Here is an 18,667-nt window from a genome sequence, read left to right as displayed (position 1 = left end):
CACTGCATAGAAAGTGACTGTGTTCAGTTTTATCTATTCCATTCCATATCTGTTCCATCCACTGACCTGGTCACTCCAAACCAAGTTTCACCTGGAATCCTGCTCCTTATTCCTAAGGGCTGTGAGGACAGAAGAAATTGTCTGAAGGTACCTGGAGATTCCACCTCAAATGTTGCAGGAGAGATGAGATTTGGATCTTATGTTTGTAGCTCAACTTCATCAATAGCATTACAAAAAAGAAATCCACTGAAACTTCTGTCTTGAAGGAGGATTGAATAACACATAACACATTGTAGATTTTGATTCAGATTTTTAATAAATTCTGCCAGTAGAAGCTTTCAAAGGCAATGATATATCAATAAATAACAGTTAAACTGAGTTCCTGAGAAAGAACCTACCACATGAAAGAATGTCAGATAGATGTAAATAACAAAAAAATGGCATTACTATATAAAAAAGCAGTAATACTGAATCTTACATGAACTGTCACAACACAAGCACTGCATACCTCAGAACATTCCTTTCATACAAATGTAAACAAATACACAATCATTTTTGTTTAGTTTAGGCTGATGAATTCATATGTTTTTGCTTAGATATCTAAACAATGGATAGGATATGCTAAAACATTAAGGAATAATATGTGGAATAATATACCGAAAAAATAATGAAGCTCCAGATTTAAAAATAAAAACAAAGCAAAAACACATTAAAGGAGTGTTTTCCTCAAATGTTATTAGGTCAATCACTTTAAATAGGACTGTTACACTAATCTGAATTACGGATTTTTGTGTGTGTTTACTTATTTAGTTATATATAATATATATGCAAATATGTATGGCTTAATTATCTTTAGTATTCTGATATCATCTTGAATAATTCTCACGTATACATACAAGAAAAATGCATATTTTAACATAGTTAAGAACTGGTATTTCGAAGTATGCCTATAATTTGACAGAAATGAAGGCCTATTGTGCTCCGCCACAGCAACATTTTAACCTCTAGACAATGGGACAGAATGACCTACCAAAAATGCCAACATTTTCCAATGTCAGTGCCTAAAACACTAGGATCCTAAAGGGATACAAAGCCAGTTACATGTGGGGTCTGATGTCTGGAAAGCCACGTACCTCCAGGTTCCATAGGTGTCTGTGGAGCTGCAGGCAAGGCCTCGACATGTTACAGGAGCCCCGTGTTGGGAGATGCTCCAGTCTGGACACTGTTCTGCCTCTGCGCTGCTCCCTGCCTGAGCCAGCCCCATCCAGGCTCTCCCCACAAGTCTGCTCCGTTGTAATGTTCTGGCTGCTGATCCTCAGTGGGGAAATGTGTGTGCCCATGACATTGCTTGCTAGAACTGTCTATTACATCAGACCACGGCACCACTACTCAGGTATAACCTTTGCAATCTGTGTTACAAAATTAATATTGGATACAATCATAAGAGGAAACCATCCACACAACACATTATCAACACACGGTTTAAAATGGTCTAATTTTAGACCCTTAGAAAAATGAATCCACAGGACCTGCCTGTGAATGGCAAGAAAAGGCCATTTCAAATAGAAAAACACTGCTCATGCAACATTCTTCACACACTAGACAACGAAATCACACCCAAGTTGCCACTTGCTCACGCTTTCTATTACACTCCAATAAGCAGAAGGAAATAAAGCAGCTTTAAGGTTATGTCACAATTTTGAAATGTGGAAAATACATATAATAAAAATCACAATGTGAATACAATGGCATCAGTAAATTTAGAAAATTAGAGAGCAGTTTTCTTTTTTTTCATTTTTCTTCTTTTTTTTTTTTTCCTTTCTTACATTATTGCACAGAGACCTTTCATCACGTTCTTCAGCTTTATGCATCTTCCTAAATGTGAAGTAAGTGCTATGGATAAAATAAAAATGTAGAAAAGAAGAACAGCAGCATGATTTGTCAAAGTTAATCCCTATAATTTAGTAGGAAAAAAAACCCTGCTATAAACAAAATATAAGTGCTCTTTATTCATTTAAAAAATAATGCTGACAGTTGCAGAAGTCTGTAAGTGTTAATCTGAGTAAGGGGGACACTGACCTCAAATAAAAATAGGCCTAGAAATGACAGACTGCTGGCCTTGCAGATTTTGGTGAAGATCAGGATTTCAAGTGTAATTATGAACAAAGTTATTTACAGTAGAACTGACCTGAACTTTCAAGAGTGCCATCTTTAGGACCTGGTCCTGCAAGTTTTTTTTACTCCCCAGGATGTCTCCAGCCTCAGCTGAAGATACACCTTCACAAGAGTTGCAGGATCAGATCCTAAAGGATCAGTTAAAGGCCCTATTGGATTTGAGATTAGTCTTATCTGGAGTACTCTATACAATAATTTACACATATACAGGCTGACAAGCTCCAGTCTGATCCACCACACCTTTGTCTTCTACATCAGACTTCTCAGACTGGCAAACTTCCATTCCAGAAGGTTTGGGATACCTGAACGGATACCCGTTGTCATCAAAGAATCTTCGGAAAGTAAACTCATAAAAAGCATGTTCTGTGTGTTTGCTGTTGGAAGAGGCTAGTGGATCCCAGGTCCTGGTGCTGTCACCACTAGCATCATTCCAAGGACTTTCTTCTTCAACTGGATCAAAATTTGAAGTGTCCATTGGATGGCTGATCTTTGGAACATAGGGAGCTGGCTGTCTACGGATATCAGTAGAGAAGTCCATAGAGTGAAAGAAAGAATGGGCTTTAATATCATCTGCTCCATTTCTTCCAAGCCTGTCCTCAGCAGCACAGCAGAGCTTTGTGATCAGATCAGTTGCCTCAGGGCTCAGCTTGACCTGTGAGGGAATGTGCAGCGTGCTTTCCCAATTTATCACCTGCAGGTAACAAAGGTATTAAGGAACTTCTGATCAGGAAACAGAACTCTTCCAATGGCCAACATGAACTGTACAGGAGTGCACACGCAACAAGTCATCTCACAGTCTGCATAGTTCACAGCTTCAAGAACCCAACTGCTAGATTGCATTTCCCGTTAGTAATTACTCTAATGAACCAGAGAAACATTGTTGGCTAGACAAAAGGAACAATTCCATTTTTTAAAAAGGAAAATTCCTTCCTGAATGTTCCCAAATAGTTAGATTTGAGAACATACTCAGTTTACACATGATTTTGTGGAATGACTTAAAAGAATTATTTCTCTTTGCCTCCAAAATGTAAACTAGGAAAAGTGGTCAAGAAACAGATCCCTTCTAATGAAGAATTATCATTGCTCAACTTTGAAACACTCATACTGCCAACTGCAATTGTTACTGGCATTTCGGGTATTAATAGGCACCCTAAGGAATTTAAATGGATGAACTCGTGCTTGAAAAATCACAATTCTGTTGAGAAGACTCATAAAACTAATATCTATCTCTGCAGTTGGACAAGTCAGCTCTAGTCTGATATTCAGTGATTTTATTTACTGGCAAAGAATATGTGCTTGCACAGAACTATTTTAAATCAGGCTTTTTTAACCATTAGTCCTTTTTCCAGTAAAAGAAAGGGGAATAGGCCTGTACATGGAAGAGAAGGGAAGGGAAAGGTTAAAATTTTGCTATCACAGACTGGAACTTTGCTTCAACTTACCTTCAGCTGGGTTTCTGTGGGTGTAGGAGCCAGGAAAGGAGGCTGTCCCACTAACATCTCAAAGAGGATCACACCAACACTCCACCAGTCACAGAGCTGAGTGTATCCTGAAAGACAAGTCAAAAAGGTTGACCTCCACTAGGCAAGGAAAATGTGTATACAGCTACTTGCAATTAATTATTAAAACACACAGCACAAACTTCTGCTTTTTCTCAGACAAAAGTTTTGTGACTTCTGCTTGCTGACCTAAATTCTACTGCTGTTACTAAAGATCTAATCCTGCTATCCTTAAACCTTTATGAATAAATTCTCAACAAAAGTGAACCATGAAATTATCATTAGAAAGAACAAAGGAGGTTTTTTTTGTGCCCAGTCCCACAGCTACACAGCACAAATTGCACCTCAAAGAATAACAAAAATGTTTAGCAACTGATGTCCACCCTAGGTTCAGTGGAGGTGACTCCACAACTTTGAAAAGGTGCTGAAATACACAGCCTGGCTCTAGAGACAGAAGAAAGCCATGGACAACTTTCTGAGCAAGTTTCAAGCAAAGGAACAACTTCAATCATTTAATTGCTATGACAAGACCAATAAGGTGTATGTTTAAGATCTGAAAAAAAAAGATTAAAGCACTGATTTCAATGGAATTTGTGTCATCAAATGACGTAGGATCCAATGTGAAATCTGGTAGAGAAGATTAGGCTTAGGATCCAGCTTGCAGACAACTCTAAACACCTAATCTCCTTACTACAGTGACCATGTCAGTTCTGCATGGATAGTCACCAAGCACTGTCCAAATTCCTCAAGCTAAGCTTTTGAATGCAGGGTTCCAGACTAAATTGTGGAAAGCTTTCTGTTGGATTCTACAGGTTACAGCTGGGAATGCGGAGGCCGTATTTCCATAAGTTTACATCATCCACACTTAAGTGACCTATCTGAATCAGTGACCCAGAACTATCAGCTGTCTACTCACTGGTCTGTGGAAAATTGATAGGGGTCAGAGTTGTACTCCATGAGCACAGATAATTTGCTTTATACTTGAAAAATATCACCATTAAAATGATCCAATGCATTTATTAGCAGCCTCACTCGAAGGCCTCAGAATGTGGACATTACACAAACAAAGTGTGGCCACCCCCAGTGTCAGTGAAGTGATGCTAAACACTGGAGCATGGGGAGTTTTCCTTAATCTGAGCTAAGTGTTTGTGGCCTTCAGAATGACAATCTTCCATAGCAGCAAGCTTATTCAAGGGGCAAAAAAAAAAAAAAGTAGTGAAACAGGAATAAAATATAGGTTTACCTACCTTTACGAAGCAGGACTTCAGGAGCAATGTAATTAGGGGTTCCAACTAATGAGTGGGCCAGGCATCTCTGGTGCTGCTTCTTAGCTCTTTGTTCCAATGTCTTCAGCCTATCTCCACATCGACAGTTGGACACATCATCCCAAAGATCACTTGGCTCCATGCTGTCTTGTCTGGTATGGCTCCCTTTGAAATGGGAGAGAAAGTTTACATTCATGGTCATAAAACTCAACACACAAAGAGAGAAGTATTTATCCAGAGCCATCTCCTACTCTCAATGAAGAATAGCATGTAAACTTTAAACCCAAAGGTATTTTTTAAAAATACCTTTAAACCAAGGTATTTTTTTATGCCCTCCCATTCACAATTGGTTTTCCATGCAAAAAGGCCAACAAAATGTCTCTGTCTCAGCACAAGGAAGTATAGTTCCATATGGGAGACACAGAACTATGGAGTATACTTAACTACACTAATTGTTTATGACCTTTTTGCCAACAGACATCAGTACTCAATAGCACATGCAGGAGACATATGGACTACTCCATATCTGTGATTAAATCATTTCACCACCACAAGAGACCCTCCAAACCAGTACCAACAGAAAAATTACTGCTGCTGCAGTGGATAGCCACATTACTGACAGGGTTTTGAACAGTATTGGAAACAAAAGGACTGGAAACAAGCTAATTGAGTGAGTCAGAGAGAGACAGACACATTATATTGCCACTGACTGTCCAGTTTCCTGATCTGGTGTTTCTGCCAAGAAGTGCTTGTTTCAAAACAAGTAACACAATACCATCCTAGAAAAAGGGTAAAGATATTACCTTTCTGATAGTATTTTGAATTGTGAGTCCACCTGAATCCAGTACACAGTCCAAAGTCAGTCAGTTTGATATGCCCATCGAGGTCTATCAGAATGTTGTCAGGCTTGATGTCTCGATGAATAAATCCCATTTTGTGCACACTCTCTATGGCCAAAGTGAGCTCTGCAATATAAAATCTAGCCAGACGCTCTGGGAAGACCTCCATCCGAATCAGCAGGCTCATCATATCCCCACCAGGGATGTAGTCCATCACAAAGTACAAATTGTCTTTATCTTGGAAGGAATAATAGAGTTTAACCACCCACTCATTGTCTGCCTCAGCAAGTATGTCCCTCTCTGCTTTGACGTGAGCCACCTGATTCCGGTTCAGCACATCTTTCTTTCGCAGAGTCTTCATGGCATATAGGGCATGGGTGTCCACTTTGCAGGCCAGGCATACTTCTCCAAATGCACCAATACCCAGAGTCTTGATTTTCACAAACATAGATTTGTCCATTTTGGCCCTTTTAAGTCTGTTGTAGTTGGACTCCTTCTGGTAGAGAATTTTCCTCATTTGTTCCTGTTCTGCTTCGCAGAGGCCTGCCTTTACAAAGGAAAGCAAACCACAAGAGCTAGTACTGTTATATTCATAGCAAGAGAAAAATAAATGAGCATTCCCAAAACACATTTCTCAGAGAAATTAACCAAGAACCAGAAAAGATGTATTCATGAGGGATATACTCTCTTGTCTGTCTGTTGAGGTATTTCTGAAAAAAGGGCAAACTCACTGTGCCCAAACTTGTTGCCTGAATTTGCAATATCTGAGATTGGTATGCCTGTCTCTTTTGGCTGAACAAAAAGGCATGGGGAAATATTGTCAGAGGGGCCTACAACATAACAAACCATGCCATGGTTGACACCTTACAAATGTGCACTTTGCCACCGCACTCCACAATACATATGTGCACTTAAGCCCAGCTTAATTTAAACTGAAACTTAAATCTACATGCAGCAGTTCACTTTGTTCATGAATGTTTCCCCAGGGCAACTCACACTAACAGCTCCTACCTTGGGTGCTGTTTGGTTTGTGTTGTAATTAAAAATCTGGTTTTGACCTACACATTCCCAAGTGCCTTGGAACCTTCTTTAGAAATTGTGTTTCTTCCTCTGCCATATACAACCTCCGCTCTCAAGGTTTTTAGATCTCCTGAGCATCTCTTCTATAAACTTCTCTTTTCCCCCTCCCAAGGTATGTACATAAAATCCTCAGGTATTGTCTCTCCTCAGCCACTGCAGCCCAGACCCTGGTGCTATTCTCTCCTAAATGTATTATTTTCCCTCTGCACCCAAGCTATAGAACAGCTGGCTTGTCCACCTCCTATCTCCTGAGAGCCTCCCAGTAACTGCAAGTAACATTTCACAGGGCTGTGAGAAGAAATCTCCTGGAAAAGAGAGAAGCAGCAGGATCCAACCAGATTTTCCCCACCTTTCAAGACAGACCTTACAGAGTGCCAGCTCAGCCAACTTCAGTGTCTGGCGCTCTGCTGAGAACCACTGGTGGGCTCCACCAGCAGAAACCCCATGGCTTATCCCCAGGCTGCTCTGACAACTCACTTCCTGCAGCATACTCTTTTCTCTCTGCTGGAACACCCCAGTTCCAAAATGCTGAATTATCTGGCATCAACTGAACTACTTTGGAGAGAAAGACCAGTGCGTGGTGAGAAGGGGCCATTGGGAGGGTGGAGGGGGCTGAAGCTGACTGATTAGCAGGCTAGAAACCCAAGCATACACCCACAGGGCTGCTGCTCAGGCTGATTTAATTTCACATCTGTAGTCTAGGTATCTAAAGATGAATGTAGGCAGCCAGATGATGCAATGAGATCCCCATGGTATAAAAATTAAATCTGTATGAATAAAGGATTGGGGAAGTCTACAGAAACTTGCACAACAGGTAGGATGAAGTTTCAGACTGAAGGAAACAGCCAAATCAAAACAAGGAATACTGTTTTTAAAATTAAAGATAACTACATCAATCCATAATAAAAGAAATACTTATTTGTTAGGGTAAAATAATGAGTTTGCTCTGTTCTTGCTAATTCTAGAATAATGCAGTATTAAGATAGCCAAAACCTTCTGCATGTGTATTTTCAGTCAGTGATAGGGTTTCTAGGGGAAGGAGTTGTTTTTCTTGATACTTGAATTATCTCCAACAAGGGAAAGCTGAAGAGTCAGAAGAGAAGAACTAGCACAATTAGATGCAGACATACCTCTCTAGAGATCATTCCCTATCTCAGTCTCAGGAAAATATTCACTAAACTCATGTAATACAATACAACTTGTACTTGCAGTGAGGACAAAACTATTAACTGTCAATAAAATGCCAATGTTTCAAGAGATTTTCCAAGAATATTCTTTTAATTCTAACCTCAACAAACAAACTCCTACATTTTCTGGTGGAATGTGAGCATAGAATCAATTGACTCTGGAAACTGACTGTGCTAGGGAAGATTGGGTAGTTAATTATTACCCATTATATGTTAATAACAGCTTTCCTTAGAGCTTACCCTTTAATGCAAAAGTAGACTAGCCATATTCCAGTCATGCCTGGGAAGGGAAAAAAAAAACCCTCTTCCTCTTCCACAAGTGAAAATTAAAACACAACCGGCAGACCAACCATCAGAGCTTGGCAGCTTTGTTATAAGCAGCACTATCAGAGAGTCAGCTTGGATTTGAGAGCTACAGTTAGGCATGAAAGGAGTTCTATCACACAAAAGGCATCTCCCTGACACCTGCCTCTAAAACAAGTTCTGGCAATGGTCCCAAAATCAGTTCAAGCTGGTCCAAGATGGTTACTTGCATGACATTATTATTTACATGTGTTCAACAGACAACTTTCAGTGAATTATTATAGTCATCTGAAAATATGGCACCATGACTGCCAAGCTGAACCATGGCTTTGGTGAATGAACAGCAACCATGGAACAGTGAGGAAGAACTAGACCAAAGAATTTTGCAAGAGCTGCCAAAGTATTGCCAGAATTATCTCAGCCTCAAGCCTGCCTTCTAAGTTATTACCTATAATATGGAGGGGTTTTTGCTTCATTTTACTTTTCTGGTATGAATATAGTTTCACATCTCAGGATTTTCAAACAGCCTCCCAGACCTGAATCCACACTTCTGAGTGGATATAGTCTGATACAGGGAAGTGTCTGATACCTACTGCTTCAGTGGATTCTACCTTTACAATTTTTTTTTTACAAATTAAATATAGCAATAATCAATTTGACCCTATTAGATTTTATTATAACAAAACAAGAATTACTTTTGCCATTTCTTGCTCCAATTGTAACCGTCTGTTAATTTTCTGCTGGTAGGTCTTTATGACGTTCTCTATGTGTTGCTCCATGTAGAACTTGAAGGCAAAAGGTGAGTAGCTCTTTATTCGGGATTCTCGCTTTTCCTCATCTTTGCCATTTTTTCGCACAGGCACCGGAGACGTCTGAATTTGCTTTTTATCTTTGCTTGGTTTTTCAGCTTTAGCATTCTTGCTGCCTTTATCATTTCGCTCACTGCTCTCTTCAGCCTTGTTGCTTGTTGAACTGGGAGCCACACGCAAAGTCTGCTCCACGCCCATGCACAAGGAGTTGATATCAAACTGCTCAGAGGTGCCAGGAAGTAACAAATGCTTGGGATAGGGTGGGGGTGGACACCGCAGTTCCTGGTTACCATAATCCACATCTAGCTGGTAGGCATTAGCTGCTCCAGGCGGTGGCACGTGCTGCTCCATGATCTCCAAGCCATCCACAGCCGGTGCCTGTGCAGGCAACCACCCAGGATGGGAAGGTCCCACAGCAGTCTGAGGCTCTGGTCTCATCACTCGCATGCTCTTCACTGGCTGGAGGATGTGAGCAGATGTGACTGCCGTGATTGTGTTTGGAGATGTAATGGAAGGATCGGGTTTTCCCGGAGGAACCTGTCTTATAGACACTGTCACTTGCGGCTGTTGCTGGTGGTTGTTGAAGGAGTTTGTTCTGCTCGGCACAGCGGCATCAGGTCTGAAGGACACGTGTTGCCGTGGAGATGTTTCTATTCCCGGGTTTTGTAAAGAATCTCTGCGTGATGGTGTTGCTGCCTGCCACTGCTGAACTTGAGGATTATTCATGTCATAGATGTCCATGTTTAGGCTATTTCTAGACGGAGTTAATAGATTTTGTGGTGGACTGTCAGAAAAATCATTAGCAAAGGCTGGACCTCTGGATATTACATGCATTTGATGAGAAGAAGGACTTGTCTGTTTGTGATGAGAATGTGAGATATACAGGCTTGCTGGTGCCTGCTGAAATGCATGACCTGTATTGTTCTGCACAACTCCCCCTTTATTTGGGAGACTGGCATATCCCCCCTCCTGCTGCATCTTGTTTTGAAAGGATGGACTCCGCTGAACACCATATCCCATAGGTTCCCCCTGCACCATCATGTGCTGCCTGCTGTAGTGTTGGCTGTTGCAGCCATGGGATGCCTGCAGCTGCAAGGCCTGACTGCTGTGATTAGCCACTGGATAATTAATCACAGAAGACTCCATACTTGCAGGGTATGGTTTCTGCTGATGGCTCGTTGGTGTGCTGTGAGTGCCTACTCCAGAGGGTCGCTGCACAGGAGCAGTCATAGCTGAAGACTGAGAAGTAGAGATTAAATAGTCCATGTATGGCCTTGGAACCTCAGTAAGCATATTTGCACCTTCTGCTCCAAAACCTGTCCCTTCATAGGCTGCATTACCAATCTGATGGTAGGACGGAAAAGATTCATTTGATCCTTCAAAGCTTGGCCTGCGGGTTACATTATTTGGCACAATACCCTTTCCTTTATAAAAAGAACACAGAAGAGTGTTAGTGAACAATTCAGGTGAACCAATTACTTTGTATTACTCATGCATCTATACATACATACATACACACACATGCACACTGCTCAGGGAGTATGTGTTATAAAAATACCTTTCAAAATCTAAATTAAGTATTCTGAACATTTAAAATTAAAGATGCCAAGTATTCCTACTGATAACGAGCTACTGGCTCACAATAATGCTTGTGCCAGGAATCATCAGGGAGTCCTATCAAATCATGAAAATAGAAGCACAAATTCCCTAACTATGACCTCATCAGACTACTCAACAGCCTGTTTCTTAAAGCTGGACCAGGATTAGCAGTCATTGCTCTTAGACAGGAGGAAGCTACAGAGCAGAATGTTAAGTACAACAATGGGAGGAAAAAGGCTTCTGGAAGGACTTTCTATATAACTTAAAGCCAACATTGCCATAAACTACTAGGCCATCACATAGTCCATCTTCTGCACAGTGAGCCACCTGCTCACATTGGTTTTCTATTTACATCTCTCTCTCTTCCATCATTCTCAAAAATCCCTCTTTCCTTCTCTTTCATTTAAACAAAGGCATCATACAGTTTGTCCTGTATTCCTTCCAATGTGTTAGACAGAGAATATCCCCTCATATTACTCATCTTCCATCTGTTGGGAAGGAAAATCTTTCAGGGTGTCAACATATTAATCTTAGCTTGAAGAATGTGCAGAGACAAGATAGCAGCATTCCTACAGTGGAAGTGTTAACGGCACTTTTCATCAGTTCTTTGATCTAAGGACAAATTGCAGGTGTATAAAGCACTGGCTGTGCTAAAAAGACAAGGGCAGACTGTGTGCTGTTGTTATGTTTCTGTTCCCCTTCTGGCTCTTTAGCTCTCACAAATCACAGGACCATGGCCATTTATGCCTAAACCATTTCCTTTTAAAATCCCAACTTCACAAAGCCTTTAAGAATAGTCATATTGAACTAACAGACTTGAAGAGTGGAATACAACCTTTCTGCAGTATAGCATGTCCCAGCTGGGCCAGATGCAGCACACCTGAGCACAGCTGCTGATTCCTGACCTTGACACACAAGCCCTGCTGCCTACAGACACACAGGGACATGCATGGTATTAAGACAGGTTACTGCATACTCTCTGCACACTGAGGGTGTGCACCACACTAAACAACACCATAAAGAATGCAATGTTTTGAAATGTAATCAGGTTGGACAAATGATCAGAGATCTTTAAAATGAACTCCATAATTGCCAGCGCTTTCTCCTGTGATAACACAAGGCCAGCAGTAGTGAGGCTGTTATTACAACACCACCTCTGACAGCTCATCTGCTGGGACACAGTGCAGTGCACTGATGAGGCTGTGGCAATCCAAAGCATCCTGAAAAGTGGCTACTCTGACCTAGAAGTGGGAGACAGCCATAAGACCCATCTGTCATCTCTATCAGCAGGATTCATGTGGAGCCTTGGGGGCAAGCTGACTTTGCTTTCCCTTATCAGAGGCCACAAAACAAAGTAGCAGCAATAACTGTCCTTTTTTGGGACACATAATTCAGCTGCGCAAATAATCTTGATGTCAAGAGACGAAGTCCACCCCCTAGATTTGTATAGCAGTAAGTCTGTTCTGGTCCAATGGGGGAATACTTGGATTTGAACAACAGACTTCTGTTTAAGAAGGTGGACTTTGAATGTGTACACAGGCAGCTCTTTGAAAGCAGGCTAGCTGTATCCCAGCTAGCCTTGCAAGGCCAGGTTCACTTCACCATCTCCAACAAAACTGCTGTGGAACACTGCTGTCCAACACTTCCCCCCAGCAATGACCCTACATTAAAAACTACCTTATTGCAAGAAAGAAGAACACAATTAAAAAAAAAAACAACAAACCAACATGCTCACCTGGTGAAGTTTGCTTAATTACACGTACTATCTGTTCATTTCTAGGATCCAAGTAGCTCATCTTACTGATGTACTCCAGGGCTGCCTCAATACTTCTGCTCCCTGTCTGCTTCAGTGCTCTGACAGCCATCTCCTGTACAAAGCAAACAAGAATTGAATCACGTTGTGACAAACCCCAAGCGATAGACTGCAAGCTGGAAAGCAGTAAGTGTTCTTACATTAATAGGAACATTTTAAATACCAGATCACAGCTGCCTGAAGCCAAATGGACTTGGTATTTTGAAAGCATGTGCATGCCTTACCAACTCAAAAATTACAAGAAAATAACAAAACGCACAACCTACCCAGATTCTGGAATTAAAGAAGCCTCAAATTAAAACGTGTACTTCGAGAGCCCTTAAAACAGTCTTTGAATCAAGTATGGAAAAGGCAGCATAGTTTCACACTGGATGAAATGAAAATTTAGCTGTTAGTATTTGAGAGCATTTCAGTCACACCTGAACACAGTAAAAACTTTACCCTTTCACAAATACCGCAGAGAAGCTAATTAGGCAGGGGTTGATTTCCGCTTACTAGAGTCAATAAGAAAGAAAAAATGCTCTTTTCAATACATCTGGGACATCATTCGCTATTTGTTTGGAAAATGACTGGGCATCCCAAACTGAAAGCTACACTGTCAGTCTTTTTAGATGTATTTTATTGGGCACGTGTCCATCACTGAGAAGTTAGTATGAGTGCCAGACACACAGCCTGAAAACTAAAACTGGGGCAAATATGAATGCTCCAGCTAAACTTCAAACACAACCATGGTTAGCTACTCCTGCTCTACAGCTCCTTGCAGTTTGTTTATACTTTTAGTTATAGCTCAAGTATATTAAACACCTTTCAATAACTCTAGCACCGTATGGGTGCAAAGCAAAATTCACAAATCCTCATGAGGCTGCATGGTCTTTTCTAAAATGATGGAGAAACTGAAATCCAGAGCTTTAATGCTGAATTGAACTCACAGAACTTCACCCATCAAAAGTTGGATACCTACCTCAAAAGTAGGACCTTTCTGTAATCACCTCCAAAAGGCAATTCATAAAAAAGATAAAAAAGGAGATAAACCTTAGTAACACATGATTAGAGAACTAACTTGAACTGAACTCCCAGCTCTTAGATGGCTGAAGCTGAATGAAAGGAATGCCACCACCAAGGATTTGCCTGCAAATGTCAGTATCCTGTTCTCTTGCCACTTTACTGCTATTTTTAGGGGGATTCTGTCATTACAGCCTGCCCACTGAGCACTGAATCAGATGGAGGTTGTGCCTCTGGCCTGGCTGACTGGTTGCAGATGTGGCAGCTGGGTTGGCACTGGTGCATGACTCTCTCACGGGTCAGTTCTGGGCACTGTATGGCATTCGGGAACTCCAGTTGGAGCAAAGGGCAGCTTCGCTGCACTGAACGGCAAGTACGAGTCAAATACCCGCTAATTGTTTATTTAGCAAGGGAGGCCCATCTCAGATGACACCAATTCACACTTAGCACAGAGCCACATGCTGGCACTTAACATCTTGTTTTGCTTAACTCAGACCCCTCCTACTTCCCCCAAAATGGCAGCAGTTTCTTCTTTAGTCAGAGATTCTGCTTGAGGAATAGTTATAGCAAGCTGAATATTTTCCATACAATTTATGACTCATAATTCATAGAAAGGCAGTAGTTGGTTTCATATTTCCTATAGCTGAATTACTTCACTGGCATCAACACATTACTAAGGGCAATTTTAAATCAACAGAAAAATATTATGTATGAAGGAAAGAATTTCCCACAATGTTTTTTCCTCTTTCTTTCTTCTTCTTGTGGATACATTTCTAAAGTATTAGCAAAGTCACATCCTAGTGCTCACCATTCTCATCATCCAGGGACTCTGGGCTTTACAGCCCTGTTTCACATTGCTGCTAACATATACTCTGTCCCATTTACAGCAGCTGGATCTAGCCTTAGGTCACAAGTCTTAGTTTCCTAAATTAAATGTTCTCTATAAGCACATTTGGGCTGGTTTGGATGTTGGGTAACAATTGTATTAATAATTAACAAAGCAGCCCACATGGTCCATTTCTCCCTCTCTGATCTGTGCTGGCTGTAAACAATTCAAAGGGGCCAAAATAAGAGAAATTCTTACCACCACCATAGTGATATTATCTCTGAAAGCATACTGTAACTTTCTCATCTTTTACCATTGCCTGTGTCTGTAAAGCAGAGTAAAAACCCCACTGGCCTTCCTGAAGCTGCATCTTCTACCTTCAGCATAGTTTAGGAGATTCATATTTAAACTTTATGGGAATAATGTGAGGGAACAGGCACAACACATTCCACTGTGCACAGCTGGATAACATAAGAGGCCAGAAAGAGCTTGGGACCAGCAGCTGTGTCAGGGGCAATCTCACCCTTTCAAGCCCCCAGTGCAACAGCAGCCCCGTGCTCCAGCTCCCCACTTCTCATCTTTCATTAGGTCAGCTCCCACCGTCTAAAGAGCTTCCTCATTACACACCTGTTTGCTCAGCATTTACGTTACTGCTGGAAAAAATGAAGTAAGTTTTTTTGTGGCTCAAAAGAACCCCTTTCTTTTGATTTTTGATTTTTCTCCTGTACAGCATCCTACACAATATCCCCAGTTTCTGATACTAATGTACAAAAACCTCATATCATCTCCAAGCAAATTGAGAGCGACCAAAAATATAAAAAAATCCAAAAATGCACATACAAATGGAAAAATATTTTCCTCAGAGGTAAATTAAAATTAGTCACAATTCTCCACCCAGGAGACAAATCCCTCTGGGGGCATGTGATACTCAAGGAGAGTGGAGGGTAATAAGAAGCTGCAGCAGTGCTGCAGCTAGCCTTGGTCCTCCTCTGCATAATTTTTCCCGTTGCCACTGTCCATGCCCGCAGCTCTCTCTGGCAGTCCCCTGAAAAGAACTCCATTGCTTCCAACACTTTTTCCTTAGGGACAGAAGACATCCTGATGTGTGGCTGAGGATCACAGAGAGTGTGCTCTGCCTGAGGGGGGCTGCTGGCTCCTGAGGCACGGTGGCCTTCTCCTCCCAATGTGTAACACAGGGATGAGCTCTGCCGAGCAAGGGAGCGTGGCTGGCATGAGGCAGCCAAGGGCTGGCCTCCAGGAGCCTGCTGAAGGGGAAGGAAGCTGGCTCTCTGTTGGCAGCTGGGCATGGGGCCTGGGCTGCATTTGCCAGAAAACAATATAAGGACTGTTTTGAAGTTGAGGAAGAAGGGCAGAAGATGGATTAAACAATTACACTTGTTGGAGAGCAGAGGCTTAAGTGAGATGGAAGGTGTTTGTGAGAAGCAGCAGAATGGCTCAAAAAGGAGGGAAATCAATGCCAAAATCTTGCAAATCAATACATAGACAGTAGAAGGGTTGAGGAAACAAGGACAGACACTGGGTGAGGATAAAAGTGCCCAGCTACAGTGACATGGATGGAGCTGTCTTGATTTTACACCACTCAAAGGTAAGTACACTTTAGAAAGAGAAGGAAAAAAAAAAAAGGAATAAGAAACGAGCCAGGGAAAAAAAGCCACTTGGAGCTGTAGCAAACGCCAAAACACTCAAGTAGGCACAGGATCAAGTCCAGCTCCCACTGAGGTCAACAAAGATTTCCATTAACTGCAAGGTACACTGCATCAGGCCCTCTGCTTCAGATTGTTTCCTTTTCACGAGGCCAAGAGCTGTCAGCCACAGTATGGATTGAGAAACTTGGCTGCTGGCTGTGCTCTGCTGCCCCACAGCAGCTGCCAGGCCTACGGAGAAACACCAGCCACAGAAACCACAAGAGAACGGAGAACTCCCAACTCATCCTCTATGTTCCCTCTCTTTGGAAGATTCAAACATCTCTCTGTGCAGGGCTATTATGCACCTTTTTGCTTCCAGACATCACTCACTAAGTACTGATGAAAAAATCAACCAGAAAAAGTAGAAGTAAAGAGCTACAGGGGGGAATGTACACTTACAAAATGTGCATTTACCAAAAAATGTGCACTTACAATTAACTCTAACAACACTGTAATGAATGTAACAGCTGCAATATTAAAATGAGGTTTCAGTGGTCAGTTATGATTCTGGACAGATCTAATGGAAAACCAAAGTCAGGCCATGAACCACAAAACAGACTGAGGAAACTGCAGGATCCAAGATTTGTGGACTCAAATAATAAAAATGGGGAGAGTGGAGTTTCCCAGCTAATTCCTACAGTGGGCTACCAAATCCTGACTGCTGCATGGTCCACGTGCTCTCTGCTACTTCCTCAGTCTTGCACTGGCAGATGGCAGCTTTCCAACAGATTTCAAGATTTTGCTAGGAGGAAGGCCGCCTTTGAGCTCAGATGCTCAATAGGAAAAATCCTTGTTTGATGGTAAACAGATATTTGGATGTGTGCATATAAAGACTTCATCTCTGTGCTCTGCAGGCAGTGTGAAAGGCTTTCCCCATTTTACCCTCCTGCCTGGCTGCACTCCACCAGCATTGGCAGAGGTTTGCGTTCTTGCTGTACTACAGGGTTGTCCAGCAACATTTTTCATTCAGAAAGCTCCTCGTTGCCAAGATGTATTTATCATCCAAGTGAAGATTGCACAAGAGGTTACAATAAGTAAGACTTTTTCCCAAGAACATTGTGTCTGAAGGAGACAATAGGTCCTCCAAAATTTGGCAAGGGTAATTAATTGCTAACAACAACAAAAATTAATTACTTGCTTTCCATTCACTAAAAAGGATGGGTGACAGATGCAGGAAACAGATACAGGTTCCCTGCAGAAGGGCAAAAAATAAAGCTCATGCCAAAAGAGATGATCCAGCATTGATTACAAGCCTTTCTGTGATAGCCCCCCATTGTAGGATTTTTCATTCATGGTTTTAAACACACAAAACCCAAGCAGTTCAGGAAACAATGTGTACAATGTACCCTATCAGAACTGCTGCAGCCCCACAGAACAGAGAAACCTATTTTGCAATATTCTCTCTGAAATTCTCTAGTTGGACACTTCATCCAATTTTGTACTTTACTTTTGTTTTGCCTGTTTTCAGGTTGCTAACATCAGGGGCTAAATTTTGCACATAAATTCCCATGCCTACCATAACCTTGATTAAAATATTCTAGCTACATAATTAAGGCATTATCCTGAGTATCATTAGTGCCTTTCAGTTTTAGTGCATCAAAAATCAGGAGGAAATTAGCAGAGGCAGAAACCTACTGAGTGCCGCAGCATCACTTAGTCCATTCTGAAACCATGTGACCCATTCAGAACCTAATGGGCATCTACCCCATGATTAGTTAAGGGTTTTCTGCCCCCACTGCTCCTGTTACAAACTCCTCCAAAGCTATCCTGTTTAGGCAGTAATAAACCTCCCTCTCAGCCTAGCTTATGAAGGGTCAGTTTATTACCTCTGATTTCAGTTTTGTCTTTTCACAGCAGTTCTGCTGTTACCTACACAGTGAGCCTCCTTCCTTCATCCTAAGAGATTCTTGCAGCTTGACCTCCAGAGCTGAACTTGTTTTCTTTTTTCAAATCGGATTTTTGTTCCCTTTCTTGGTGTAGTAGCCCATCTCTGTATCATGAAAGATCAGACTGGGACATGATTTTGATAAGAGCTGCACACACCACTCTTGATGATGTGCCAACAGCGGTGGAAAAGTTATCCTTGTAACTTGGGTAAAGTCACTTGGGGCTTTAATCCTGGCCTTCAGTTTTTGCTTCCAGCATTTCTACCTTTCGTGCTCCTGAATTATTTTCACTTCTGCTGCCATTCCATCTCTGAAGGTCATCCATTACTTTAGCTGGATGCTCTAGCTCTGCTTTGTACTGACTGTGCATTCCCAACTCACATTGTCAGAGTGCTTCCTTCCTTTTTATCCCCCTTCATACCAGGCTTACCAGGGGTGAAAGTGTGCAGAGGAGACACACTGTAATACATCAAACTGGGCATTCAGAAAATGAATACAGACACATGACAAAATATAAGACTCACTAAATTAAATCACATCAACATATGAAAAAAATACATGACTATAAATTAGGAATGGGGAATTGCAGATATGAAACAACTTGAACCAGATGGGTTTTTATACACATTTTCAAGAGATATTTGCAGAACTAACAAAGGGAGTATGTGCAAAAGACAG

At 41.5% G+C, this 18,667-nt stretch overlaps 1 protein-coding gene across 3 annotated transcripts in view; it reads right to left on the bottom strand.

The window, feature by feature from the left end:
• Window positions 1-293: 293 nt before the first annotated feature.
• LATS2 (large tumor suppressor kinase 2) overlaps window positions 294-18,667 on the bottom strand; it is a 48,791-nt gene continuing 30,417 nt past the window's right edge. The window contains exons 1-8 of one of the 3 annotated variants that reach the window (XM_033515636.1): window positions 13,531-13,865; window positions 12,836-12,936; window positions 12,492-12,624; window positions 9,044-10,581; window positions 5,743-6,325; window positions 4,922-5,104; window positions 3,618-3,724; window positions 294-2,866 (exon numbers count right to left, since the gene is read on the bottom strand). In XM_033515636.1, the coding sequence (XP_033371527.1) occupies window positions 2,372-2,866; window positions 3,618-3,724; window positions 4,922-5,104; window positions 5,743-6,325; window positions 9,044-10,581; window positions 12,492-12,621 (3,036 nt within the window). In that variant the 5' untranslated portion in view covers window positions 12,622-12,624; window positions 12,836-12,936; window positions 13,531-13,865 and the 3' untranslated portion in view covers window positions 294-2,371. Of the gene's footprint in view, window positions 2,867-3,617; window positions 3,725-4,921; window positions 5,105-5,742; window positions 6,326-9,043; window positions 10,582-12,491; window positions 12,625-12,835; window positions 12,937-13,530; window positions 13,866-18,667 lie in introns of those variants that run through there. The other 2 variants (XM_033515647.1, XM_015640375.3) reach the window with 2 other exon arrangements.

The sequence above is a fragment of the Parus major genome, chromosome 1 (assembly GCF_001522545.3).
Source record: "Parus major isolate Abel chromosome 1, Parus_major1.1, whole genome shotgun sequence".
NCBI lineage: Eukaryota > Metazoa > Chordata > Aves > Passeriformes > Paridae > Parus > Parus major.
This window is presented reverse-complemented; position numbering and strand designations above follow the sequence as displayed.